Source organism: Pelodiscus sinensis, chromosome 3 (genome assembly GCF_052426305.1).
Source record: "Pelodiscus sinensis isolate ZL-2025 chromosome 3, ASM5242630v1, whole genome shotgun sequence".
Taxonomy (NCBI): Eukaryota; Metazoa; Chordata; order Testudines; family Trionychidae; genus Pelodiscus; species Pelodiscus sinensis.
In genome coordinates, this window is record NC_143054.1 from 57,872,683 (window position 1) to 57,900,614 (window position 27,932).

Below are 27,932 nucleotides of genomic sequence, written 5' to 3' on the forward strand. Positions count from 1 at the left end.
TTCTTTTAACATGGATGGGTAAATGGTAAGCTTTTCTGTGAGAGGCTTAAAGAACTCAATATGTTTAGTTTATAAAAATATGACCAAGAGGTGACTTAATTACAGTGTAGATATAATATCAGACACTATAGGGCTCCTTAATTTAGCAAAGAAAAAACATAACAAATGTCTGGAAGCTGAAGCCAAAAAAAAAAAAATCAAACTAGAAATAAGGCACATTTTTGTCAATGAGAGTCCTGCCCTGAGCTCCTCCACACCCACTGTACCCCGTGCCCTGAGACACCTTCCCGGGCCCATCCCACACTTGAATTATTTACAGCTGCAGTCCACCCCCAGGAGAGGCTGCCACACAGCAGAACCTGTAGGAAATGTGAAGTTATTTTTGCCCCGTGCGTGTAACGCACACACCTCCTGGGTGTTATGTGGGCCCATCTAGCGGCGCTGAGACCACGCCAGGTGTGTGGGCTTCACTTCCATGCGACAGCCCAGGTAGGAGCCGGACCATCGCGCCGCTATCCCAGCTGGCCCGCTCCAGTCCCCAGACACGCCTCCTCCCATCCTGACCCCGCCCATTGCAGCGGCATTTCCAGACGCTTGCACAATAGCCAATCAGCAGCCCGCCCCGCGCAGTGTCCACCCACCCACGCCTAGCCAATAGGAAAGGCGGCTTCCACTCGCCCGAAGCCAATCAGGAGCAGAGATTAGAGGGTCTTGCTATTTGGCAGGACGAACAGCCAATAGATGACTTCATCACCTGCCCTGCCTCTGCCCTGCCTCTGCCCTTGCCCCGTTGCCCTGGAACCCGCTGTAAATATCCCGAGACGGGTGGCGGCGGCTCCTTTAAGAGCGGCGTAGCCCGACCCGCCAACCGCCTGGGGGAGGGGGGGGGGGGGGGTCGGCTGGGGAGGGGGCGCGGCGCGGAGCCGAGCCGGCGGCACGAGGTACCGGGCGGGGCTGGGCAGAGCCTCGTATTGACCCGGCTTCCTTGCGAAGGGCGGGGGCTGGGCTTGCGAGGGGCAATGGGGAGGAGCGGGGAGGGGGCTGGGAATGGCTGTGGGGAGGGGGCCGGGGGAGGGGACTAGGATTCTGTGGGCTTGGGGGCCTGGGCTGCTCTTCTTCCATCAGGCCTGGGAGCAGCACCCTCGCTAGCTGCGATAAAGCCACTTCCTTGCCTCTGCCTGGCCCTTGCTGGGCCCTGAGGCTCAGGGGGGCATTTACTGGGCAGCAGTTACTTGTAGAGGGTCTGCTCACTGGGGGGTTCCTCTCTGCATGTGGCAGTAGTTTTGCAGACTATCAGTATGAAGACAAATACCCTGAAGTCTGTGATCCTCAAGTGCTTATCTATCATTTTTCTACGTTTTCTGAATAGTTTCAATTTTTAGAGAATTCTGTCATCGGTTTTGTGGGCCAAATGTTACTGCTTTATAACTTTTTATAATATGAAGCGAGGTAGTGCTTAAACCCACCATTTCATTGTTTGGGGGTGGAGAGGAAGGATTTTTTGTATGTGCAATATCCAAAAAGGCTATCCCAATGTGTTACCTATTGCTAGTGACATAATCAATGAGGCATGAAACTGCAAGGATCCTGAATGATCTTGCCCTTTGAGGGTAAGGTGTGCGTGGGTGGATGTAAACCGTTCTTTATTAAATCTGTTTTAGAAGCTGCACCGCTAAAATATTCTCAGTTCCTTTTTTTAAATTGTTGTAGAAAAATGCATTATGAATGATGGTCCTTGATTACTAAAATCAACCCCAAGAGCTCATATTCTGAACATGAGGATAATAAAGACTTGGAAAGAAGGTAACACTTTTACTTAAAATTACTAAAAAGTTCATCTCTGTCAAAATGAACATTCTTTGAAAAAAATCTGAAGAACAGCTGTGACTTGAAAAATGGGAGAAAGAACAAGGAGCTTGGATTCTGACCATGATAGAACATCTGATGGTGATAAAAATAGCAACTCATACTATTCAGATGAAGATAATGCCTCTGACCCATCCCTTACACTAAGCTCCCAGTCTACAAGCCATGGAAAAAAAGATCACAAAACACAGACTTTGAGCAGCCTTGTGCATTACCAAGGTAAGTAGATCACAGCATATGGCAACCTGAAACAGATCGCAAGTATGAATAGTATTTTCAACTTGGAGGGAAGAAAATGTAAATTATTTTATATGGGGTAAGTTGTCTGTAATTTTTCTTTTAATAACTGAAATTAGCCTTTACATATAAAACTCTGCTAATCTAAATTTTAGATTATTTATTTTTTCTGATAAAATATGAAAAGAATAAAAATTCTGCCTGGTCCTATCCTCTAATTTCGTCAGAACTTTAGATCTGCTAATGTGTCCAAAGTGGACATTGGATCTCTTGATTCAAACCACTTTTATACAGTATATGTAATAAATCCAGGAAACAATTTTTATTATTTCTTAGCCAAAATGTCCCAAAGATCGTTTTATGGTTATCTGTTTTACTAGACTTTCTACTGTAGTTATATGTGGTGTGTTCTTTCTCAAAAGAAATATTTATATTACCATTCCTGGAGCTTCAAAAACAAAAGGATTTTAACCGATTATTCTCCAAAGTTTAAATTATTTCCACACCCATCTCCCTAGCAACACATCTCCACTCAATTCCCTTAGAAATCTCCCCATCCAGCAAAATAGTGAGAGGAAAATAGCTCTACGGCTCCTAAGGTGGCTAACTGAACAGTTTCTATGCTGAGTTTTGGCTACTTATACTAAGTCATCCCACTTAACTCTCAATTAAATTACAACATATATCCCATCTTTCTAAAAGATGTACGCTGTCTTACTCAGAAGCCATGAATGTCTCAGGGTTTTTTTTGACGCCTCTGGTTTTCTCAAGGAGTGTTGTCATAGGTCTCGGAACTCTAGCCTTCACCTCTGACTGAGCAAAGATCTGCAACCTTTTCCCTTCCAATGGGGGAGTTAGGTTGCAGTCCCCTGCACCTCATTATGACTAATCCAGCAGGCCTGATCAGAATCTAGCAGTTCTGCTTTGATTTCTTTCAAAGAAGCTATGAATCATAGAATATTAGAACTGAGAAAGACATCCAGAGGTCATCCAATTCAGTCCCCTGCATTCTGGTCAGTACCAAGCATGCTCTAGATCAGGGCTACTCAACACTTGGCCCGTGGGCCACATGCAGCCCATGGTGCGGTTTGGGTATACTCAGGGCTCAACAGGCGGTTCGTGGGTGGGATTCTTTGAACGTGGCCTCCACTGGGAACACACTCCACAATGGCGAGGCCTCTCCTAGGTGAGGTGAGGTGAACACTGAAAGACACGAATGGACAGGCTGGCTGGAACAGACGGGTACTAGCCCCCGGCGTTTCCAGCCCCCAGGGAGGAGGTGTCGGGAGCGCAAGGGCATTGTGCAAAGTGCATTGTATTCATGCCTGTCAGTGTGAAAGAAACTACTTGCCTATATATTTGCATGTATATACATGCAGACCTTGGCATGTGCTGTGAGTATCGTAGTGGCCCCTGGGGCATCCAAAGTTGAGTAGCCCTGCTCTAGATCATCCCTGGCAGATATTTATCTAACCTGCTCTTTAAAATCTTCAATGATGGAAATTCTACAGCTTCTGTAGGCAATTTCTTCCACTGGTTAACCATCCTGACTGGAAGTTTTTCCTAATGTCCCACCTAAGTCCCCCATACTACAGTTTAAACACCTTGTCCTATCATCAAAGATTAAGGAGAATAATTTTCTCTCTCCTCCTTGTAATACCTTTTTAGATACTTGAAAATGGTTACAGAACCATAAAATAATAGAACTGGAAGGGACCTCGAGAGGTCATCAAGTCCAGTCTCCTGCACTCTGGTCAGGACCAAGCACCCTCTAGTCTAGATCATCTCTGATAGACGTCTATCCAACCTGCTCTTAAATATCTCCAGTGATAGAGATTCCACAAGTTCCCTAGGCAATTAATTCCAGTGTTTAACCACGCTTACAGGAAGTTTTTCCTAATATCCAACCTAAACCTCCCTTGCTACAATGTAAGCCCATTGCTTCTTTTCCTATCATTCATTCAAGTCAATACAATAGTTGCCAAATATACTGCATTTTGTACAATAATATCTGTGACAATGGCCTTGATGCAGGAATCGCTCAATGGAATTCTGTGGCCTTTGTTATGCAAGACTTCCAACAAGATCCTAATGGTTCTGTCAGGCCTCAGATTAATGAACTACCTATGGGTCATGGCCTCTAATCTGCATTCTTTGTTGGCCTATGTTGTCAAGGGTGAGGAATCTTTTTTGGGTCAGGGGCCGCTGACCCATAGAAAAATCAGCCTGGGGCCACACAGCACACAAGTGAGAAGCCAAAAAAAAAAAAAGCCCCAAACCCTCACTGACATGGCCCCTGACTAAAGATAGACACCTCCCCTACATTTCCCTCACATACCTAGGGCGTAGGAGGGCCCAGCCTAGTAGATTTTGTGTGCTCCAGCCCTGAGGTGAGGTGGTGGGGAGGCTGGAGCTCCAGTACGGCTCCCCAGTGCTGGGAGGGGAGCTCTGCACCTTGGGGGCCAAATCTAGACAAGCCAGAGGCTGCATCCAGTCTGTGGGCCTTAGGTTCTCCACCCCGGCCTATGTGATGCTGACATGGTGCTCAATTTAGCTGTATTAAATCTAATCCCCCTGCCTATATGTTAGTTTCACATATAGGTCTCTGGGAAACAAAGTTGCTATGCTTTTGTTGCAATACCTTGTGGGGGAAAGTAGTTGGTTATTGAGGTGGTGCACCAAAAACTGAATTTATCTGTTGATATGAAGGCATACACATCAAATATCTTTTAAAAATAGCAGGATCAACACGCCAACCTTTTGTTGACAGATTTATATAGATGGTCAAAAGTGAAAAATCATTTGTGAGAATCTGGGGTGCTTGATTAAGGATTGGAAAATAAAATCTGTATTGATTACATTTATGTGAACCCATTAAATCAGTTGAGGCTGGGGATTAGCCTTTTATACTGGCATGTAATGTTCCAAATGCTCTCTATATGAAAGGAAAACTGAGTATTGGATATGATCGAGCTATGAAAAACTGAATATCAACTTATTGAATGAGTGTCTGTTTATGAAATGCTTTAGGGGAAACTGACAATATCTCAAAGCTGCTGTTTTGCCATAGAATGCTGTCTGTAGAATAGAGGCAGATACGGTAAGTGCCAAAAGGGAAATAGAGAAGTTAGTGCTTGTTCCTTTACTAATACTGGCTTGTGCACTGTGATGTATTTCTGCTATATGCCGGCTCATGGTTCAGAAGTGGCAATGGCAGGTATAGAATGGCATCCAATATGTTGCTTCTAAGGGCTATTTTGAATTAGTGTGGTAATAACAGCGTATATTCAGGTCTGGAACAAAATTAAGTGGGTGGGTGTGTGCATGCGCACAGGTATTATATGTACGTGTATATTGAGCCCAAATCTCTTTAAAATATTATTTGTCTGTATATACATAAAACACACATAGAAATAATATTTTTAAACTAATTGGGATTAGTATTTATTAATACTAAAACGAGGATGCTCCTTGGAAAATAACGTGACAATTAAAATGTATTCAGTGAAGAACAAAATTTTCAAAGTGTTTATTACTCTGTTCCTAAGTGCATTGAATACATTGTTGTCACTGTCTTTATTGCAAGTACAGTAGCAGGCTTCCAGAAATACCACATACATACTTTGGAATTTATCTAATAAAATTGCAGCATGATTACTACAAAAGTACCAGAATTTCTTGATGATTACCATATTAAAGGCACTTGGATGATATTGTGTGTACAGAAATGCAGTATTTCTATTTAAATATTTTATTATTAAATTTGAAAATAATTAACAAAAATGTAATTGTCAAAGAGGATTACCATAATGTTTCATTTTGATGGTTGGTAAACAGCATATTTGGTTTAAAAAATCTGCGTAAGAAGAAAAATCAAAGTATGTATAGCAGCTTTGCTCTGTATCCATAAACATAGCTCTCTGTCTTGTTGTCATGACTGTGAAAATAAACATGTTTGTGTTTAATTTTTCTAAAGAAAACCACCCTGCCATAGATACTGTTAAAATATCTCAGAAGAAAAGGGCTTTATTTTGAGGAAAATGCCTTCTTAAGTAGAAAAATAATAATATGCTGTGTTGAGTTCTTTATAGTAAAATCTGCTTCTTTTTTTAAGCCACTAAGAAACCAGTTTCCAAATACGCACCAGCCAAAAGAGGGACACGGTGGGGTTTTCGCTCACAGAGTCTCAATAGGGATTCTCCTGCAAAAGATATAGATCTTGTTACAAAAAGAGTTCTTTCTGCCAGGCTGCTAAAAATCAATGAGCTTCGGAATGAACTAACTGAACTCCACATCAAACTAGATGAGCTGCAGAAAGAAAACAGGGCACTGAAGAGGCTTCAGTATAGGCAGGAAAAAGCCTTGAATAAATTTGAAGATACAGAAAATGAAATCTCTCAGCTCCTCGCTCGACATAACAATGAGATTAGAATATTAAGGGAGCGTTTACGAAAATCTCAAGAGAGAGAACGCACAACTGAGAGAAGACTGAAAGATTCAGAGGATGAGCTGTATAGGACAAAAAATTCTTTGCAAAAATTGAAAAAGCTATCTGCACATAAGCACTTAGCTGAACGAGATGAACTGGCAAAGAAGCTAGCCTCAACAGAGAACAGTCTGGATGAAAGTGAAAAAAGAATTAAGGTGAGAAACTTTCTTTGACTTCCCTCACCCATTTTTTGAAAATTTAACAATTTAATGTAACTGTTCAGGAATGCTTCTTTTCAGTGTGAGTATTATACAGTAACTTGTATTATCCGTTTTACTGCAGTAGGGTGACTAGTAAAAGATTTCTGTCGCAAATAAGTAATACCATGTTAATTGTTAGATAATTTTCTATAATCTGTGTAGTACTCTATACGTATATGTTTATTAACAATGTTGGTTAATCCTATGTTTTATTTTGTGTTTATATTATAGACTTGGTTTTAAACTAGATGCTAATCAGTCAACAAGAATAGTATGCAGCTAATTCAATTGTTTATTATCTAGTTTATGCTGCCTGATTAGATAGTTTTATAAAATATATTATAGAAGTTGCACCTCCCTAATCCGTGACTCTCACATCCGGCAACATTTGTGGCCTGACAGGACCGTGGATATTGCTGAACGAGAGAGTCCGGGAGCAGGAGTGCCAAGAGCCCCAGCAACCAAGAGCTGGGGGTAACAGGACTCTTAGTAGTAGTGGGGCCATGGTCGCAGGAAAGGGGCAGCCCATACATGCCAGCCTTTCAGTGGGGTTGTGCCACATGAGCCTGAGCGGGGCTGCATGCCAGCCTGGTAATGGGGACAGCTGTGGCAGCCTGGCTGGCAGTAAAGCTAGGGTGGGGTAGCTCAGCAAGGGAAGCCTGGCTAGGGTTGCAGCAGGTCAGCAGCCTGATCGGGGCCACTTGCCAACTGGCAGCGGGGCTGGTACCGCAGCAGCAGGGCCAGGGCTGCGTGATGCCTTGCCAGCAGTGGGGCTGAAGAAGTAGCCGTGGCAGCAGGGCCAGGGCAGCTGTGTCACTCAGCCAGCAGCTGGGCCAAAGGAACCAGCAGCAGGGAGGGGCAGTTGGCTGAGGGGGCTGGAGGCAGGGGACCTTCCCTGGACCAACAAATTTCCTCATGTGGGACTGTTCAGGAGCTGAGGGTGCCAGACCAGTGAGGTCCACCCTGTAGTTTTAAAAATAAATTATCTAGTAACTTAGCATCCATGCAAAATTTGGTTATTCTGAATAGACTGGTTCTTGAATAATCTTCAAAGAGTTACCATAATTTTGTTTAAAATTATCTTGTGTTATTTTAAGTATTTATTTTAGAAATGTTGTGCATAATGGTTGGGAAATCACTGTGAGGCTATCATCCCCTCCTCCAGTTTTATCTGAGTTTTTCATGGCGTTCTTCTATTTCTAATATACCAGTTTAAGATCTCTATTGGGTCACATGGCCTCTGTGTCAGTAGCACACAGAATCATGGAGGTGTACTGCAAGTTCCCAGTACCTCCTCAGAGCTGTCCCCCTGTATGTGCATGACATGATGTTGGATACCTGCCAAAACCTTATATGACTCTCCCCCATGGTTAACATCTGGATTTGATTGGGTTCCCGTGGACAACAAAGTCAAATGGCCTCTGTACTATACTAGCGGCAAAGAGTCAGGTTTGACACTCAAATAAAATGTTTATATATTTTGTTTATTGAAAAATGTTTTTTTCAAACATTCTGTCATCGTATGACCTGTAGGATTTGGAGAAAAATCTTGAGCTAAATAACAGCAGTTTCCAACGACAGTTGCAGTCTGAGAAAAAGAAGGTACATGAGGCCCTAGAAGAAAATAAAGCTCTCCAAGAAGAGCTTCAACAACTAAATCAAAAGCTAAAGGTAAAAACAATTTCTTTAAGTGACTTTAGTTGTGGGAGTATTTTATTTTTTTGAAATATTCTGAAAAATAAACCCCTTTCTGCAGTTTGATTTACATTCCTTTTTAAAATGTAATATATTATCTGAGTTCTAGAATAGCTGTATGAAAGGGAATGTGTTAAGGTCAGTCATCGTTATTTATTGTTTGCATTAGGTTGGAAAAGTGTAGATCAAGTACACGCTCAGTGATTTCTGATTGTGTACTTGATCTAAGCTACATAGAAAACTAGGGGCTGGATTTTTAACATTAAACCGGCTGGTTAGCATGTGCAACTATTGTCACTGTACTCGTAGATTGAGTAATTGCAAATGCATACTAGCATTTGGCATCCATGTTTACTTTATTTCATTGGTCACCAACCAGTGTATCACGATCGACCTGCTCAATTCCAGAGGCACTGACAGTCGATCTCGGTGCAGTGAGTGTTCCCAGCTCCTCTGCCCCCATCCCTCCTTGCAACAAGGAACTCGCACTGGCGCTACAGTCTCCTGCATCTTGCAAAACTGGAGCCAGCACCGGCTTCCTGAAGGAGGGGCGAGTCCCAAGGCTCCGTGCCAGATCCAGCTTGTTAGGAAGCACATGCATGCTGCTCCTCTCCTCCCCACGGTATCGCACGTGCTTCCTTATCCACCCTACCTTCCCCCATGCTCCAGGGAGCCTGGGTCAAGGGGGTGGGGGAGCTAATGTGGTGGTGGAAGATCCAGACTTTGAGCAGCTGTTTTTTTTTTAAAGGAGTGGCAACTGCCCTTCTTCCAAATCCTTTCTTGCAAATCCTGCTTGAGAGATACACATCCCTAGAGACCCCCAGGTATTGGCTGAGCTGCTTCTGCCCCCTCTCTTCTGGCCAGCCCCCTGCTCCTGCCCCCTGGCCAAACACTCACCAGCACACTGTTCTTGTCCCCTCCCTCCTGGCCAGACATCTACCCCTGGCTTGCTCCTGCATCCTACCTCCCACCCCATCCCTATCCCACTCACTAGCAGCTCTGTCCCACACACTGGACACCTCATTTTTGGTCCCACCCTAGAGCTTGGGGGGGGGCACAAAATCCACTAACCCTGGAACCCCAGAAGTTAACCTGGCCTGAGGCCTTGAACCTTAGTCATTCCTGCCCCTCTCCCCCCTATGGGGCTGGAGTGCCAAGGGAATGAGGTGTCTCAATTGGGGCTACATCAGTGAGGATTGGGTGTTTTTGAAGGGGTTGTTTTTTTGCATCTGACTTGTGTGATCACTGAAGGTGCATGAGTGGCCCCCGACACAGAAAAGGTTCCTGGCCCTCATAAATAAAGACATAATATGTCTTTTATGTTGGACATAATATTTTATTTAAAAATGAAGCCTGGTCAACAAGCCCCCAGTTGGAGCCAAGCCCCATCTGACTGCTGTATCATAACACTCCTGCAATCCCCCCCCCCAACCCGCGCACACACCTGAACCCGGAGCCCATCATACACCTGAACCCCCTGCCCTAAGCCCCTCACATCCCCAAACTCTTGCACCCCCCACATCCCCAGTCTTCTGCCACAACACTTTACAACCACCCATATACCATAAACCTGTATCCTGAGCCCATCACATACCCATACCCAAACCCCAGCCCTGAGTCTCTCCTACACTGCAACCCAAACTTCTGCATCCCTATATCCCCAAGCCTGTGGCTTGTTCAGCACCCCAACACTCTCCAGGCTGGAGCCCCTCCCCCCCAAGCCAGCATCCCCTTCTCTGCCTCCTCCTGCACCCAAATTCCCTCTCAGAGCTTGAACCTCTCACCCCTTCCCACACTCAAATCCCCCATTCCCACCCCAGAGCCTGCACCTCCTGTCTCAACCCAGTGAGAGTAAGGGCTGGAGAAAGCAGGTAATGGAGAGGAGGGGAGTGGAAAGGGCAGGGCCTCAAGGAAGGGGTGGAGTCTCAGGGAAGAGATGGGGTTGATCTTGGCTTGCCCTGACATTTAAAAAGTGATCTTGGGTGTAAAAAGATTGGAGACCACTGCTTCATCTGCACAAGTAAGGACTTGTTCATTTTAGGCATGAAAATTAGGCTATAAGATTTAGGTTATAAGAATCAATATTTTAAAAATTATAACAAATACTACTATTTCAGGGGTGGGCAATCATTTTTGATGGGGGGCCACTCCTAGATTTTCGAAAGTGGTTGAGGCCCGCACTCTTCCATGATATTAATGAAGGAGATGCAAGTACTGGAATGGAGGTTGAGTGCAGAAGGGAGCTTGGGGTAAGGGATTGTGGTGCAGGAGGTAGAGTGGGGTTTGGGAGAGAGGTTGGGTGAAGGAAGCAGTTGTGACTTAGGGCAGGGGACTGGAGTGCAGGAGTTTGGGTTGTGTCTTAGGGCAGGAGGATATTGTGATCGGGGCTTGTGATTGGGGTGTCAGATCTGGGAGAGGATATGGGTGCAGGACGGGGGGCAGAGTGTTTGGGTATGTTGAGTGATGGGAAAAGAGTAGGGGAAGGAAGGGACTAGGGTGCCAGAGTCAGGCTCTGGTCAAGAGATGTACCAGCCAGCAGCCCAGCCAGCCTGCCTGCTTGCAGAGCTAAATATTTGCAGAGCTTAAAACGTTTCTCAGCCAGCCAGCTTGCCTGATTCCCTGTCCTGCACTTACACAGGCTGCAGGGCCATGCTCTTGTGTGAATAACTACAAGCCAAAGGGGAGGGGAAGTGTGGTGCTTCATGTGCTGTCTGTTATTTAAACAGGTAGCTCTCACTGGCCAGTTTCTGGCCAGAAACTTGCCAATGCGATTGTACTGGAGTTAGGAGCAGTGCCTGAAGCCTTTTCTTCCTCCCCAGGGGCAGATGACCATTTTGCGGGGCCCAGGGCAGCACAATTTCATGGGGCCCCCCTTTGCCACGGCGCATGCGTGGGGTTTCTTGAAGCGCAGGGCCCAGGGCAGCCGCCCCACTCGCCCTGCCCTATATCCACCCCTGCTCCTCCCCTGCAGCATCACAGTTTTGAAAGAAAAATGGCCTGGCAGCTGCTTTTTTGAGCAGCAAGCAGGGGAGCTCCCTGCTGTGTCTGCAGGCTGGATCGGGTGGCTTGGCGGGCCAGATTCAGGCCACAGGTGAGGAAAGCAGCAGTGCAGGGGGCTGCAGTCCCACCCTCTCCGCCATGCAGTCCTGCCTGCGCTGTTCACCACTGCCCAGACCTACCCGCAGAGCCCAGGGCCACCCATCTACCTGCTGGGAGCAGAAAGGAAGGAGCCGACCGGTCAGTGTAACAGCTTCCCTGGGCAGCTCAGGGGTGCTCTGGCAGCTGTGATAAGTGCAGCCCCTGGGGAGTGAGTGAGTCTCGCTGGGGGCAGCCGGACTCTGGGTGGTCAGGCACCATACTCTGATTTCCCAAGAGTCTCGCAGTGGGGGAGTCCTCAAGAAACGACTTCTGACATATAAGCCCTGTTGGGAGCCCTGTTCCTAGTGCGTGTCCTTGGGCTGCTATCCCATGGGCTGTCATGGCTGCGGTGTGAGATCTGCTGGCTTCTGGGCCATGTTTCTTGGCATTGAAAGTCCTGTGGGTGGTGATGGAGGAAGGGGAGTAGGGGCTTGATTTAAAATAGCAATTCCCAGTGGCAAGGGGAAGCAGTGAGATTGGGCTGGAGCTGGGAGAGCAGAGAGGGAGGAGACAGGCAGGATACAGAGTGATGTCATCACGTCACTTTGTCATCCTGCAGGAAAAACTTTTTTTAATACATAGAGAGATTAGCTACCTTGTTGAAACGGGGCCTATATCCCCAGCGTTGACCATCATACAAATAATGGTACTTGCATTTCCATGTCCTTTGCTGTATTCTCATTTTGAACAATACACCCAGAGCTAATTATAACAATGTTGCCAACTTGTAGTGTGGTGGATCCTGCTTGTCAGAGGTACTATCTATTCTATTAGCAGATAGTAATGCTAATAAGATTTTTTTTAACTCTGTATAATACAGAAAATGAATATGGCAGCCATGTGCATCCCTATTTGGACTAATACAATTTTAAGCATCTTTGTATGAAATTTTAGCCTTCAATTTTATCTTAGCAGTACAAGGATACAAAACTAAATGTTAGAGAATATTTTTGCAATCTGATGGAGGAGGGGAGTTTTGAGAAGAGAAGAAAACATGTAGTAGATACATGACTTAAAGAATTAAGAATTTGAACATTCTCTTTAAACATTGTGCTGAATAATTGAGGACCTTATCCAATAAAGAATGAACAAAATTTATGTAATTTTCCTTTAAACTTACATAGATGCTTACTTTTGCCACAATTTATTTCAATGGTTGTTAAATAAAACTTGATGTAAGTTTATGAATTATACTTTGCTGTCTCTACCTCATTCTTCATTTCAGGAAAAAGAGAGAGAACTTGATACAAAAAATATCTATGCTAACCGTATGTTGAAGCCATCACCTAAAAAAGACATAGATCTTGCACAAAGAAAAAAAGGTAATTTTAAAAAGGAAATAAACAAAAAAGTTGCCTGCCAGTTAACTTTTCAAATAGGCACTCTTGCCTTACAATGTTCAAGCCATTGTTTCATTTTGATCCTTCCCGGTCCTGTCCCAAGCTGTGGAGTTCTTCACGCTATTTAAAACATAGCATTCAAAACAGTGCATTCCATTGATTATTTGACTGCCACCTAATAATAATACAATGAAGTCACCATATCCCCAACAAAACCAATAAGGCTGTCTGCTCTCAATTCATCAATTTCCATTTATCGCAAGTGTTCAGGGTGGTGGGCATTGTTTAGAAATATTTTGCTATTAAATCACAACTAATTATCAGTTAGTAGCTTGATTATAATTAAACCCACTGGAAATATGTACCACTGTCAATCCACATGACTGTTTCTCTAGATTTTGGTTAATTCCAGTTTGCAGAGTTTAGCTGTCTACTGAAAAAAAGTAGTACAGCCCATCTTCCTGAAAATAATTTTTCAAATATTACTGATATACTGATATTTTCCTGAGTCTGTAAGCTGTCTGTCTGTTTTACCTGTTGGGGCCAGATCCATTCACACTAAATCAGTAAAAAGGTAAGCAGGCTTTTCTGTAGCTTTTTAAGTAAGTTTTGATGTCAATAATACTTTACGCTATTTTACAGCCTATCACTTTAATGGAAATATCCTGCTGTCATGCATCATCCGATGTATAGTTAGGTTAATTTGAAAGGCCATTCCACAGGGACAAGGTTGCAAGTCTCAAAAATGCAAGTGATCGACTATCCTATAGAATTAAGTTTGGTCTTTTTGTACCTCTAGAAGGAGCATCTCTGAGGGAGGAAAATTTGACCAAATCTAGGTAATTGGCAGATTGCGGGGGAGAAATAGCTACAGGGGATTTGTTTTAAAAGACGATTCAGTAGATGTTTTTATTTGTGGATATACTAAAACCATGGTGTCCAAGCCATTCTGAAGCAATAGCCACTATAGTGACCACTGCTATAGTCAACTAACCACACTCAGCTGGCGAAATAGCCTCATGAGGCTAGTGGCTAGTGTGTTGGACACGATACTAGAAATACACTTGAACCTCAGTAATCAAGGTGCCTTAATCTAGGAACACCCATGGTTCAGACACTGGCAGGGGGAGGAGGAAGTGGCTCTCCACTAGGGAAATGGCAGTGCAGCAAAGTGCTTCTTCAGAGACTTCCCCCCATAGTGGTGAGGAGGGGACAGCACCCGCGGGGGGTAGGTCACAGAGCTATATGTGCCCCTGGGAGTGTGGCACCAGGTAAGTGCCCCACCCCAATCCCTCTCATTCCCAGACCCTGCACTATCCCCCCCCCCCACTCCCACCCCTCGGTATGGACACCCATGATCTGGAAAATTCCATAACCTGGCATATCCTCTTTCCTGAGGTTGCTGGATTAAAGAGGTTCAAGTGTGTCTTCAGACTTTTTCTAAATGCTTTCCTAGAATCTCAGGGAAGCTCCTTAGAATTTTGCAATATTTTCCACAGGTTCTCATTATCCCTAACTATGAAAAACTTTAACTTTATGATACAAGTCAGAAATATGTAAGACTTTGTTTTGTGTGTTTTTTTTCCCCCTGTTCTTTCAAGTAAATGTTTTGTTTCAAAATTTAATCAAAATGGATATAAATCTCTCTCTCTTTCTCTCTCCCTCCTGCTGATCTTCACTAGAACAGGATGCTTTTCTTATATTCTTCCAAGTTATCAGAATACTGTTAGCTCCTAGGATTATAATCATGAGTTGCAAAGATGAAAAAATATATTTTTTAAATTTTGTGGTTCTTTTTATTTGGGAATATTTTGAATATAAAATATTAAAATATGACTTGTTTTATCTTTGTGTATTTTTGTTACAGCCACTAACCAAAATATTAAAAAAGGAATCCAGACTACAAAAGGAGTACAGACTAGTGGATATGTCTCACCAATAGAATTTCCTCCACCACCGGAGTTTGTATCTGTTTATGTAACAGAAGAGAAAGAAGAGGAGATTCTTCTCAGAATTGTGAGTTATTTTTAGTGCCAAATAATCCACCTAAGAAGCTACATTTTCTAAAGTCTAATTTATGTCTTAGGAAAACTATTAGAGTCTCAGATAAACCAAATTAGAGTTTTACATGTTGAAATTTCATATTCCTTTTAATTCTGTTTACTATCAGTAATTTACTCTGCATCTTTTATTACCTTTTATCATTTCCCTACATGCTTGACATTATTTTGGTTTCTTTCATCTGTATTTCTAATCTAGATATCTAGTTATCAGTATTCTTACTAAACCGTAATTCTGATGTTCTTTTAACTTCCAGCCTTCTTCCACAGTCACTGATTTTAGTACTTTGTCCCACTCCACTGGTATCCAAACCCTGCTTCCCAGTATAAAGCATGGAATACATTTCTAGTATCTTTATCCCAAAGTTTTACCATCTTCATTATAAAATAGTAATACCATAAGACTAAAATTAAAGTGAAGGGTAAGGTGATGTTAGTTTACCTCCATAGATCTACTAGCACTTACTGTACAAATGTTTAAAGGGCATAAGAATTGTAACTTAAGCACCAAGGAGCTACAAAAAGGTATATGTTTAAGGTAAAGACTACTAAGTCTGCTGTAAATTCCAGCATTGTAGAATCATGAAATTCACTGGACTTTGCTTAAAACTGAAATATCCAAACAAGGATTTCAAGTTTCTTTCCCTCCCTCCATTGTAATATTTTCTTTCTATTTGTGGGAAAACAAAGTTTTAAAATGTCTCTTATAGCCCACGAAACCATTGAGATTCATGGTTATTCTGATCTTTGCCAGAAGGAAATTCCTTATTTGGAAGTCCTTGTCTCCGCATTCACAGGACTTAGTGTGGGTGACCATTCTGTTAGTTCAGAAGAAAATAAGATTTAGGAAGTCACCATGTCAAAGAGAACTGATTCCCTTGCTTGGATGAATTTCAAGGAGGAGTTTTGATTACCAGGACTGAAATCTTGATTATATCTCTCTGTTATAGCTGGGAATCAGTACAGCAGATAGAGCATTGGGATGGTGTATTTGGTATGCCTGTGTTGCTGTTGAGGGAAATAGCTGAAACCTTTTCAGGACTGGCAGTTTGATTGCTAGGTCTGCAGTTCTATAATCTGCATTCTCTATAATTATTTGGTGTATGAGTCCCATAAATGAAGTAGATTTTGAGTGATTTGAGCCTATGCTTCATTGGTGTTTTGAATTAAGAACCCCTGAAATTCTTCATCAAGTGGTGTCCCTGGGGGCGCTCCACTCAGGTCTCGGTGCGTGCCTGCGCCGGGGATCAGAGATTTTTGGTAGCAGTGTGTCTCATGCTGTGCCTGCGCACACAGCAGCCCCTCCCTTCCTCCCCCTCCCCCCCCAGGCTTGTGGAGTGTGCACGCAGCGCGACTCCCGTCAGTTCCTTTTCAACCATCCCTGGCTGAAGACAGAGTTCACAGCAGTGCTCTTCTTCCTGACAGGAAAAATTGAAATCCTCTATTATTTTTAACTCTTTACGTCATAATTTTGCTTAGTTTGACCTTTTTCAACATTGACTTTGCTGAAAAGGAAAGAAAAAAAAAAGCAGCAGCCGCCGCAGCTTTTCTTCACCACAACAATGCCAGGTTCCTCCGGCTTCAAAAAATGCAATTCCTGCAGAGACTCAATGCCTACCTCAGATGGCCATGTCTCGTGTCAAATGCCTGGGTGAGTCTCATGTGGCACGGAAATGCCCTCATTGCTTGAATAGGATGGCAAGGGCAAGAAAAGACCGCGAAACATGGCTCAAAACTATTATCTGGGCAAAGTCTCTTCAATTACCAGGGGACAAATCAGAGCAGGTGCGGGCACAGCAAAATCCCTCGGGTAGGGCAGCTTCATCTTCCCACAAAGGCTGTAAAGCTGCCAGGGCTTCCCTGGCACTCTCCTTGTCCAAGTTGTCTAGAGCTTCTCATCCCCCAGTGCCATCAGTCTCTGGTACCGCAGAGAAACGCAAGTGAGTGCTAGCCAGGAGAGCTGAGCACAAACTAAAACTGCCACATCAACTGGCGCCACTGAGGCAGCAGCTTCAGATAAGCTGCATATGCCTCCTCCATTAGCTCCAGTGAGTTCTCCCTCTGCACCCAATCTGACTGGAAAGAGTGATTTTGACTGCCCTATAGCACCTCAGCACAAGAAAGTGCTGTGCAAAATGCGGCACCTGCAAAACTCTCCTCAGTCTGATTCAAGAGGAGTAACTGGCTCACCACGCTCCATGGCACAGGGGCACACTAACACTTCACAGAGTGGCCCCCACTCGCCTACACTGCTATCCCCAATATCTGATTATGGTAGCAGGCATAGGAGCAGCCTCTCATTAGGCCACTCCTCTCCTTCTCCTTTGCTAACTTCCTGGCATTCATACAGGTCAGCTCCCACCTCAGTGGAGCCCCTGGGATACAGGGTAAGAGTACTGACAGCGGTCCTCCCATTCGAGGTACACAGCTTCTACATCCCAGCAATTCTGCACTTCTAGGCGTTCATCCACAACCTCTGCATGCTCCTCACCTGCTCGCCCGCCCTCAGTAATTTCTCCACCGGGTTCCAGTGAGCATGACAACTTACTTCAGTCAGATTCAGAGAGTCCCTCCAGGCAGGAGGAAGCAGTATTCCAGATCTCGCTTTCTCCGACGACAAATGACCTGAAACATTTTCAGGAACTTTTCAAACAGGTAGCACAACCATAGGACATTACATTACAAGAGATGCAAGACAAACAATACAAATTACTCACCATATTACAGCCCTCAGCATCCTTGAAGATAGCTTTACCCATCAATGAAGCTATCCTTGAACCTTCAGATGCTTTGTGGTAAAATCCAGACTTTGTTCCACTCACAAACTGCATAGCAGACAGAAAATATTTCGTCCCTGCAAAGGACATGGACTTTCCATTTGCCCACCTTCAGCCAAATTCGCTGGTGGTGACTCTGTGAAACACAATTTAAATCTATGCCCCGTGACATAGAACACAAATGGCTAGACACCTTGGGCCGCAAAGTGTACTCTTTGGCCACTCTTCAGGGCCGTATATCTTAATTATACAGCATTGTTGGCTAACTACGATCATGCCAATTCGGCCAGATTACAAGACTTGCTACAGGACCTCCCTGAAAACAAGCAACTTCACCTCCAGTCCATCATTAAGGAGGGTTTATCAATAGCTAAAATAGCTCTTCAGGCTGCTATGGATGTCACAGACAACGCAGCTAGAGTCACAGCCGCAGCCATAGTAATGAGCAGGGCCTCATGACTGCAGTCATAAGGGGTACGAAAGGAATTACAGGCAAGGGTGGAGGATCTCCCCTTTGACAGGAAACAATTGTTTGCTAAAAATACAGATGAGAGCCTACACTCTATGAAGGCCTCTCATATGACACTATGCACCTTGGTCGTACACTCCCTTCCAAAAAACAAGGGATTATAATTACAACTATTGCAGGCGGCAGCAGAGACCTTATGATAACTGGCCCAAGCAGTGCCCTAATAGGAGGAGCAATCAGCAAAACCAGTCCTCCACAAATCAATCCATCTCTAATAAGCAGCAAATTTGAAGTTTTGGTCGGCAGTCTGAGCGACTACCTCATAAGTCCAGTGCAGTCCAATATCATCTTCGGTCGTCGCCTGAGACCTTTCTGCCAACAGTGGGCGCAAATTACCACAGAGAAATGAGTCCTAGAAATTATCAGATCAGGTTATATAATCCCCTTTACTTCAGTGCCTGATACCCAACCTCCTACCCTGCCCCTCTTCAGGGACCCCTCTCACGAGCCTCTGTTACAGGGAGCGGTGCAAAAGTTACTTAGCAGCAATAGATTATTATCAATACACAGTCCTCTCCTTCGGCCTCTACGGCCCCTCAAGTATTTGCAAACACCCTAGCTGTAGCCACGGCCTTTCTCAGAAGTCAAAACATCATTATCTTCCCTTACCTAGATTGTCTAAGCAAAGGCCCTACCTATCAGCAAACTACTATCATGACAACTATTACCAGGGAATGTTTTTCCCGACTTGGCAGAAGATAAGAGTTCATTGGCGCATTGCTATACTCAGTCACAGCAAGAGCCTACCTCCCACCACAAAGATTGAGGACGATCTGCAACCTCGTTCAACAGGTCAGACAGGCCCCTTTTCTCCACGGTCCAGACGTGCCTTCAATTATTGGGGCATATGGCAGCCACGACGTTTCTGGTCTTGTTTGCAAGGCTGCATTTGCGTGGTCAACAATATCTGCTCTCAATCAACTACATACCAACCCGACAGCCTCACAAAGCACCTCTTGCTTCCTCCACCAATGCTGCAGTCCCTCCAATGGTGGACATCTCTGAACAACCTCCTTGTCAGTATACCCTTCCACGGACCAGGTTCTTCAGTCACTATAACAACAGATGCATCACTCATGGGCTGGGGAGCCCTCTGTGGCACAGTGTCAATACAGAATGCATGTGCCCAACATGAGAGAAACTCACATCAATATCCTAGAGCTCAGAGCCGTTCGCAGAGTTTGCACCCATTTCCTTCCCCTGATAAAGGGCAAGACTATTCGGCTACGTCTACATTGGCCGCCTATTACGGAATAGGGATGCAAATGTAGCACTTGGGAAGAGGTAAATCCGCGGGGGATTTAAATATCCCCTGTGGCATTTGCATTTGCATGGCCGCCACTTTTTTCCAGCTTGGAGATAAGCCGGAGAAAAGCGTCCAGACTGGCGAGATCCTCCGGAATAGGGCTTGCAAGTAGGAATAAGAGATCCTCCGGAATAGGGCTTTATTCCGGAGGATCACGCCAGTCTGGACGCTTTTCTCCGGCTTATCTCCAAGCCGGAAAAAAGCGGCGGCCATGAAAATGCAAATGCCGCGGATTTGCCTCTTCCCAAGTGCTACATTTGCATCCCTATTCCATAATAGGGGCCAATGTAGACGTAGCCATCATGTCCTCATGGAGAACACACCATCTATGTTTTATGTCAATCAGCAGGGGGATGCCCAATCACGCTCTAAGTGTAGAGACAGTCAGATTCTGGAACTGGTTCATCAGAAACCAGATAACCCCAACAGCCATGTACATACCAGAACAACAGAATGTGAGAGCCGACAAACTGAGCAGACATTTCTCAGATCAGCATGAGTGGGAGATCAATACCAATGTCCTCCTTTCAATCTTCTGCAAATGGGGCTTTCCAACTGTAGACCACTTTGCAACACCTCACAACCACAAATACCATAGATTCTGCTCTCGGGCAGAACTAGGCAAGAGGTCAGAAGGGAAAGCCTTTACCATCCGCTGGACAGCTCCCCTACTTTATGCCTTTCCACCAATCCCACTTATCACCAGAGTGATCAGCAAGATCCGATCAGATCTGGCCACAGTAATCTTAATAGCCCCAGCCTGGCCAAGACAGCCGTGGTTCCCTTATCTACATTACCTGTCAATAGATTAACCTATCCTTTTCCTGGTGGTGCCGAATCTCCTCACATAGCACCATGGCAAAACCATGTAACTCACGGCGTGGTTTCTTCATGGTTCCAGAATGAAGAACTCACCTGTTCGGACAGGGTCAAACAAGTTCTTCTAAACAGTTGGTGCCCCCCCATGAGAAGTGCCTATCAAAACAAGTGGATGCATTTTTCAATAATGGTGCATGATGCGTAAATTGCATCCCCCCACAGTTCCCATGCCTACTTTACTCAACTGCCTCATGGACCTTAGCAATATGAGCCTCTCTATCAGCTCCGTCCGGGTCCACCTGGCAGCGATCACGGCCTTCCATGATCCAATAGACAGTTTCCCTCTCTTCACACATCCCATAGTGAAGTGTTTTCTTACAGAGTTACAGAAAATGCATCCGAGCCTCCGCCCTGGTGACACTGTGGGACTTGAATTTGGTCCCTGACCTGCTCATCAGGCCACCCTTTGAGCCATTAGCCACTATGCCACCACAATAGCTGTCTGTGCAGGTGGCATTCATAGTGGCAAGAAGGGTAGGAGAAATCACAGCCTTCGTGGCAGACCCTCCTTTCACTACATTTACCAGCGATAAAGTCATACTTAGACCTCACCCCAAGTTCCTCCTTAAGGTTATATCCAGCTTCCAAAATGAACCCATTTACTTACCTGCCTATTTCCCTAAACCTCCTGCCTCCCCCAAGGAGGCTATATTACATATGCTAGATGCAAGGAGGGCAATTGCATTCTACCTTGATAGAATTAGAGCAACCAGGAAATCAGACAGGCTCTTTGTTGCATGGTCAAGACCATGCACAGGAACAGCAGTTTCCGCACAGCGCCTATCCAAGTGGATTGCAGGCTGCATACATACCCTTTATGAACTTAGAGGCAGACTGGCACCACAGCCCATCAGGGCTCATTCCACACGTGCGATGGCCACTACAATGGCCTTCCTGAACAATGTACCTTTGGCAGACATTTGTAGAGCAGCCACATGGTCCTCACAGCATACTTTCACTCAACACTATGCCCTACACAAGGGGCCAATACCTTTCACATGTCTAGCAGATGCAGTCCTCCTCCTTCCACTTAGAAAGATTCCAGTGCCCACCTCCATTGGGCGGGTACTGTTATGGAGTCACCTGAGTGGAGCACCCACAGGGACACCACACAATGAAGAAGAAGTTACGCACCTTGTACAGTAATGTTGGTTCTTCTAGATGTGTCCCCCTGTGGGTGCTCCACTACCCTCCCAACCTCCCCTTTGCTTGGAGTCTACAGGGACTTCAGGTAGACAAGGAACAGACGGGACTCATGCCGCGTGCGCATTCCACAGGCTCCTGCGGGGAGGGGCTGTTGTGTGTGCAGGCACGGCGCGAGGGGCACTGCTACCAAAAATCTCTGATCCCCAGCACAGGCATGCACCGAGACCTGAGTAGAGCACCCACAGGGACACACATCTCGAAGAACCAATGTTGCTGCACATGGTGAGTAACTACTTCTGTACCAAAGTGTTCTTGTTTTGAAAAGCAGTGAATGTGAAAATATTGAGACAACATTATTGTAGCATAATTATTTATTTCCGTAGTCGATTTAATTGTTCTGTTTTTTTTAACTGTTTGTAGCCATTGGACAGCCACCTTCATTGAGCTCTCCAAAATGACTGCTGAGAGTATTCCCTGTAAAAATAAGCATGTGCTAAATTATTTAAATCTGTTTTTTTAATTCTTCCAAACTCCAAGTGTGAGCATGTTCAGACCCTGGCTATAGATCTGTCCCATTCAATAAGGAGGACCAGTTGAAAATACAAATTTAGTTTTAGAGCCAGAGGGTAATGCATGCTTGAATCCAGGATTCTGAATTCAGGCTAACCTCCTTTCTGACATATCTGCTAATTTAGGACCCACCATTGTACATTGAAGTTATTTTTGGTAATGTGCATATCCAAGTTGAATGGGATCTTCTGTCATATTGCCAGCTTACTGATTTGTTGAGGGGAAAGATATGTGTTGGATTTGTTTTCAGACCAAAAACATGTTCTCTTAACCTTACTAGAACCAGGCTTCTGCACTTGAAAGCCACTAAAATGTTCCTTGCTGCTAAATTCGGCCTCATCAGCTGGTAGTCTTGTTTCATATCTTGGTTGAAAACATTTTTCCCCCTGGTTAATGCTCATAATTGCTCTTTATTTGTTTTTTCTTAGTGATTGGTGTGTTTGTTTCATATTGTTAAATAATGCAGTCTTACCTTCATTGTACCACTTCACTCACGTAGGTTGTGTGGTGTTGGAATTTTTTTGGGGGGATAGGGTTTTTTGTTTTGTTTCATATTGGTTTTTTTAAGTTGATGGTGTGTTTGTTATATAGTCAATTTAGAAACTGATCCAATGTCCATTGAAGTCAGTGGAAGGACTACTATTCAATTGAGGGCCCAATTCAGTTCTGTTATTGTTGTAGTAGTAAAGGTTGAACCTCTCTAGCCCAGTACCCTTGGGACCTGATGTGCCATATTAAAGAATGTGCTGGACAGATATTTGCTGGTCAATACTGTGTAACAGCATTACCAAAACTTCCACTGCTTATTGAGCTTTTTGAATACATTTAGCAGTAAACTAGAGCTAAATAATAGCATAGAACCCTGAGAGCCAAGACTGGTGGCTATAAAGAAACTTTGTGGGGTCACGAGAAACTTGGCCACAACCATGGTAAGTGAGCGTCTGGTTAACTAAAATCATGCTGGACCATGGATGTTGCCGAACCACAGAGTGCTAGATTAGAGAGGTTCAACCTGTATATGTGTGTGTGTGTGTGTGTGTGTGTGTGTATCTCTATATCGATATAGCCAGGGCTTGACAAGCGGCAGTGAGCCCCGCTCGCCAGCCGCGCGGTTTGGCATGCTGCACGTGCACAGACCGCTGCACGTGCACAGACTGCTGCACATGCGCGGATCATGCTGCGGCGCCATGCTGGCTTAAAACTTACTTGCCCCGGGTGAGTAGATTGACTAATTTGTTGCGCCCTGGCTATAACTGTTGATATAAAATTTAATCCCAAAATGTCTAGGAACCCTATTTATAGATCAGAACTTCATTGTGCTAGGTGCTATGCAGAAAAAATAAACTTAATTACAATTTTTATTGAAGATGCCATACAAAATCAAGCTGATGGTTTATTAATTTTGTCTCAAGTGCTTAAGACTGTTAGGTTTAATAAGAGTTTTAGGGCCATTTTCTCAGCTGAGGTAAACTGTAGTGGCTTCATTGAAGTCCATAATATCATTCCAATTTGGAAGACGTATTTAACAATAAGCAAAACTGTTGCAGAAATTTTCTATCATACGCTTTCTTTTATCAATTTACATCAGGAACAAGAAACTCAGAAAAAAGCATGGAAAGAACAAGCAGAGCATCTAAAGAATGAGCGGAATAGGGAGAGGGAGGAGAAACTGAAACGTGACCAAGAACTGCAGATTTTAGAGGAGAAAGCACAGAAACTATGTGATGGTAAGAAAAATATGGCTACTGCCAGTCTAGAAAATCTAGGTGTCTCTTGAAAATAACTAATTGATTCTGGAAGAAGAAAACCACTAACAGAATAAATAGGGCCGGTCCTAACCAATTGACGGCCCCGGGCAACCACCCAGCTTGCCTGTAGGGTTGCCAGATAGTTTTAGAAAAATACCGGACAAAAATTTGTCAAGCAACAACAAAAAGAAAAACCAAAAAAACACACTGGAGAAAATTTGTCAAGCAAAAAAAAAGGGGGTGGGGAAGGTTGGGGAGTAACCAGGGAAACCTGAGGGAGGTGAAGAATTCGGGAGGTTGGGCCGAAATGTGGTTGCGGCCCACCCATAAGCTGGCTCTGTAGGCAGCCCCTTGAAAATGGTGGCCCTGGGCAACCGCCTGGCTCACCCACCTCTAAGACCAACTCTGAGATTAAATGATTTAACATGCACAAGGTCAGAAAAGAAAATATTAAGGGATGAAAAGTAGCCTTCTTGTGCTCTGCTGTTGCTGCCCAAGGGAAGGGTTCAAAGCCATATATCAACTGTGGGAAAACCAGAGATGAAAAAACTATCCCATGAAAAAGTTTGCACCAACAGAGAATTGGCTTATACTGTCTTGGGATAATATAGTTCTAGTATTAGCCCTTTCTTCCATTTTTATATAAGTGTTGCAATTTGTTTTCATAAGCTTGGTATAAAGTACTGGAAGTTACTCAAATTGTTGTCAGTGCCATCACTAAGTTCCATCCCTTTTCTACCTTGCTCAGTTCTATGCATGTGTCAGATTGTTCTTGTTCTAATCTGAAGCTACCTTAAAACTTTGTATTCAGACAAAAAAATTCCTTTTTAATGGGTAAATATTCAGAACATTGTCTTTTTGTATGTGCATACAACTTTAGACAGTGACTTGAGCACAAACTATTGCATCCATTGGACATGCGGTTCATATGTGGAAGGGCCAGATATTCACCCAATTATACCTTGTGTAGCTACTTATATCTGTAAAAAGTTATGTGCACTATATTTGCAAATAATCTCTTACATTCACTTGATGGTGCACAAAAAGCTTATGCAAAGGTGCTTTCAAAGAGAGCTTAAAAACAAACCCTTTAAAGTATTGCTTATTTTGTATTTTGTTGTCCAGTTGATTTTGCTTTAGCCGTTTACAAAAAAGTATATTTCAGAATTGTCTTGGTCAGCAATGTTGACACAGAAAAAGATAAAGCACTCTATTAATCAGTTATTAAAATCAATAATGTTATGTTCATGTTTGTTCAAACACAGGGTGTTGGAGGGCTTTCCCTTCACGCCCTCTCCTAGTTCTTGTCATGCAGACAGAAAGCAGAACAACAGATGTGCAAAGTGCAGGCAATGTAATGTTCATTGGGATTAGTTCCAAGTGAGCAAATCCATAGCTCTACACATCAGCAGAATCTCTTTTCCTAGTGTTCCATTCCCAGTTCTGATGTCGCAGAGCCTTTTCCTCATACTTCCCTTCCCAGCCCTGACACTGTTAGAAGCTTGCTTTTGTCCTCATTCCTTATTTTCCACTCCTTTTCTATCCCAGGGGAGGAAGAAGGAATGAGGTGGTGTTTTGACCCTGGCCAGGCTTTTCTTTGGCTTTTAATGTTTTTTATGCTTCCCCTCCTAATAGGTTGCTTGACCGTGACTTGAGAAACAGAAGTCAAGCAGCTCTCCAGTGTGTGCCTATATATTATACTCCCAGCGTACCCTGTAACACTTTGGCTGCTCTTATCTGTTCCCATTTTTCTGCCTGGCCAGATGGGTTTGTCAGTATAAACACACATAATATCTGTGTCCTTTGTTCACACATACTCTTACCTTATACTAATATCAAAGTCAAACTCAAAATTCTAACTCAGGCTGACAGTCAAGCCTATATACATTTGAATCTCTTTAATCCGGTAACCCTGGGAAACAGAGTTCATGTGTATAGGGAAAGAATAATATCAGTAGACTATGAAACTCCTAATAGAGATGAATAATCCAACTACACTACAAAATTGACAGTAGTGTTTTAAGTCAGGATAGAAGATTTAGCCTGTGTACCATTGTAAGTAAGTTTTTTATGAAAAAAATACTTATTTAAAAAATAAACTACTGCTGGGTGCAAGAATTTTAAGAGTTCTATTGTTGTATATGATTTAAAAAAAAAGTCAAGTAACTTATTTTTAAAAATTCCATACAGAGTGGAAAAAAGAAGAATTTGACAGAAGGAAAAAAGATAATAACTTTTTATTGGCCGAAGAAACAACAAGGATTGAGTCAGAAATACATAAAACTGAAAATGAGATACACAGCACTGAGAAACTAAAAGAAGAGAGACAAAAGAAAGAGATGCTGCTGGCTAAAATGCATGAAATCGACAGAGAAACTCAAAATACTATTAGTATGAAACTTTCTTCACAAGCACACCTCACAGATACAGCATCAAAATCTGACTCCATAGAGAAAAATGAAAAAACCTACCAGTTTTTAGAGACAGAGAAATTGTTGAATGGATTTCCAGGATATGACAACCATGATGCTATTACAAAAGCAGAGGTACAGACGCAGCAAAATGTTAGAATCACAGATTCAAATAGTGATCTAACATTTGGAAGTTACGTACCTTCCTTTGGTAAAGGATCTGGAAGGCCAAGTTGGCTTAATCAAAAAAGTTTTGTCTTAGAAGAAAATAGTAAAGAAAACACAGATTTCAAGAAAGAGAAAAAATCTAATTTAATGGAACAATTGTTTGGAACTAGTGCCAACACCATCCTTCCATCTAAAAGCAGTGACACAAGTACTTTGGAAGCAGACTTTGATTCCAGCAGTGCTCTTCCTCTAGATAAAAGCAAGAAAGTTAAAGTAAAAGATGATGGTTTTTTTGGTGAAGGAAGAAATTTTAACCCAAATAGGCACCATTTACAGCACACAAGAAGCAGACCAGCAGTTAAGGCTGTTGATTCTTTTGAAGATGAAATTGAAGAAGTAATCCTGTGATAATCACCTTTTATATAATATTTGTGTATAAATTCTATCCAAATATTTTAATACAGTATTATTATACACAGAGTTGAAAAGTTTTAGGTTAAAAATCCTTATGAAGGGATGATTTCAATAAATATATGTATAGAATATATACTGCACCAGTCTGACCTACTCTAACAGTCTGGCTCTTTGTGCGGTTAGATTTTTTTTTTAGATATATCTTTCCAAATACAGTCCATGAAGATAATTTAGATAGAGTGGGGGTGATTATTTTGAACATACCACAGCCAATGATTTTGAGGGAATTTCCTAACAGATACCCATATATTGCAATTGAGTACAGGTATTTGCTCACTTCTTCATTCAGGAGGAGATACTATTTCTACTCTCTTCATATTCCAGTCTATTCTCTGTATATATCAGTATCAAATCTGTGAAACTGCCAGAGCATATTGGTAGTATTCCAAAAGGTTACTACTAATGCTCTTCCATGGATTTGGATGGGAGGAAAAGTAGTTGGGGAACTCTTCTTCCTGCGTTTTCTAGAGCCAAACCTGACTTTCATCATTGTTCTCATTTATATCTGCATGTGGAGGTGGAAGAGTCCCATGATACTTTCTACACTCTTGCCTCCCACTATGCTGTGCATTGCCATTATTCCACTGGCTTTCAAATACTTCAAAACCGGTTCAGTTGAATTAGTGCAATGGTCCTATATATTGCTGCTGGGTTTTGTTTGTTCTTTCTCCCATTTGGACTAAAAATAATAGAGATAATGAGGAGAGGAAAGATAACTCAGCCTACAGTTTTGCGGGCCATGAGTCATGGCTCCATCAACCTTTTTGATATAAACTAGCATAACATAGCATATCTAAATACTGTTCTGGGAAACCTATGCCATAGTCCTACTTTTTTTAGTAGAAGTGGGTTTGGACTCCCTACTCAAAATAAAACATCTGCAGAGAATTTATATAATG

At 43.4% G+C, this 27,932-nt stretch overlaps 1 protein-coding gene and 1 long non-coding RNA gene across 8 annotated transcripts in view; one reads left to right on the forward strand and one right to left on the reverse strand.

The window, feature by feature from the left end:
• The first annotated feature begins 733 nt into the window (after positions 1–733).
• Positions 734–27,811, forward strand: LCA5 (lebercilin LCA5). Of its 7 annotated transcripts, none has more exons than XM_075923786.2 (8): positions 734–807; positions 1,711–1,803; positions 6,218–6,747; positions 8,326–8,463; positions 12,851–12,947; positions 14,833–14,981; positions 23,821–23,959; positions 26,171–27,811. In XM_075923786.2, exons 2-8 carry the CDS (start codon positions 1,776–1,778, stop codon positions 26,965–26,967), a joined length of 1,878 nt encoding a protein of 625 aa, XP_075779901.2. In that variant the 5' UTR covers positions 734–807; positions 1,711–1,775; the 3' UTR covers positions 26,968–27,811. The 7 variants fall into 7 exon arrangements, with proteins under 7 accessions (XP_075779901.2, XP_075779899.2, XP_075779900.2 ...); XM_075923784.2 differs by having other exon boundaries at positions 739–807; positions 1,711–2,085; XM_075923785.2 differs by lacking the exon at positions 734–807 and adding an exon at positions 829–941.
• Positions 16,249–27,932, reverse strand: part of LOC112547275 (uncharacterized) — a 34,271-nt gene continuing 22,587 nt past the window's right edge. Inside the window, exons 2-4 of the long non-coding RNA XR_012902572.2 lie at positions 20,553–20,612; positions 17,743–17,938; positions 16,249–16,443 (exon numbers count right to left, since the gene is read on the reverse strand). This is a non-coding gene — a long non-coding RNA (uncharacterized LOC112547275). The remainder of the gene's footprint in view (positions 16,444–17,742; positions 17,939–20,552; positions 20,613–27,932) is intronic.

Coding starts and splice junctions, on each gene's coding strand:
- LCA5 (XM_075923784.2), top strand. CDS start 1,896: ATGGGAGAAAGAACAAGGAGCTTGGATTCTGACCATGATAGAACATCT. Junction 6,748..8,325: donor AAAGTGAAAAAAGAATTAAG/GTGAGAAACTTT, acceptor TATGACCTGTAG/GATTTGGAGAAAAATCTTGA. Junction 23,960..26,170: donor AGCACAGAAACTATGTGATG/GTAAGAAAAATA, acceptor AATTCCATACAG/AGTGGAAAAAAGAAGAATTT.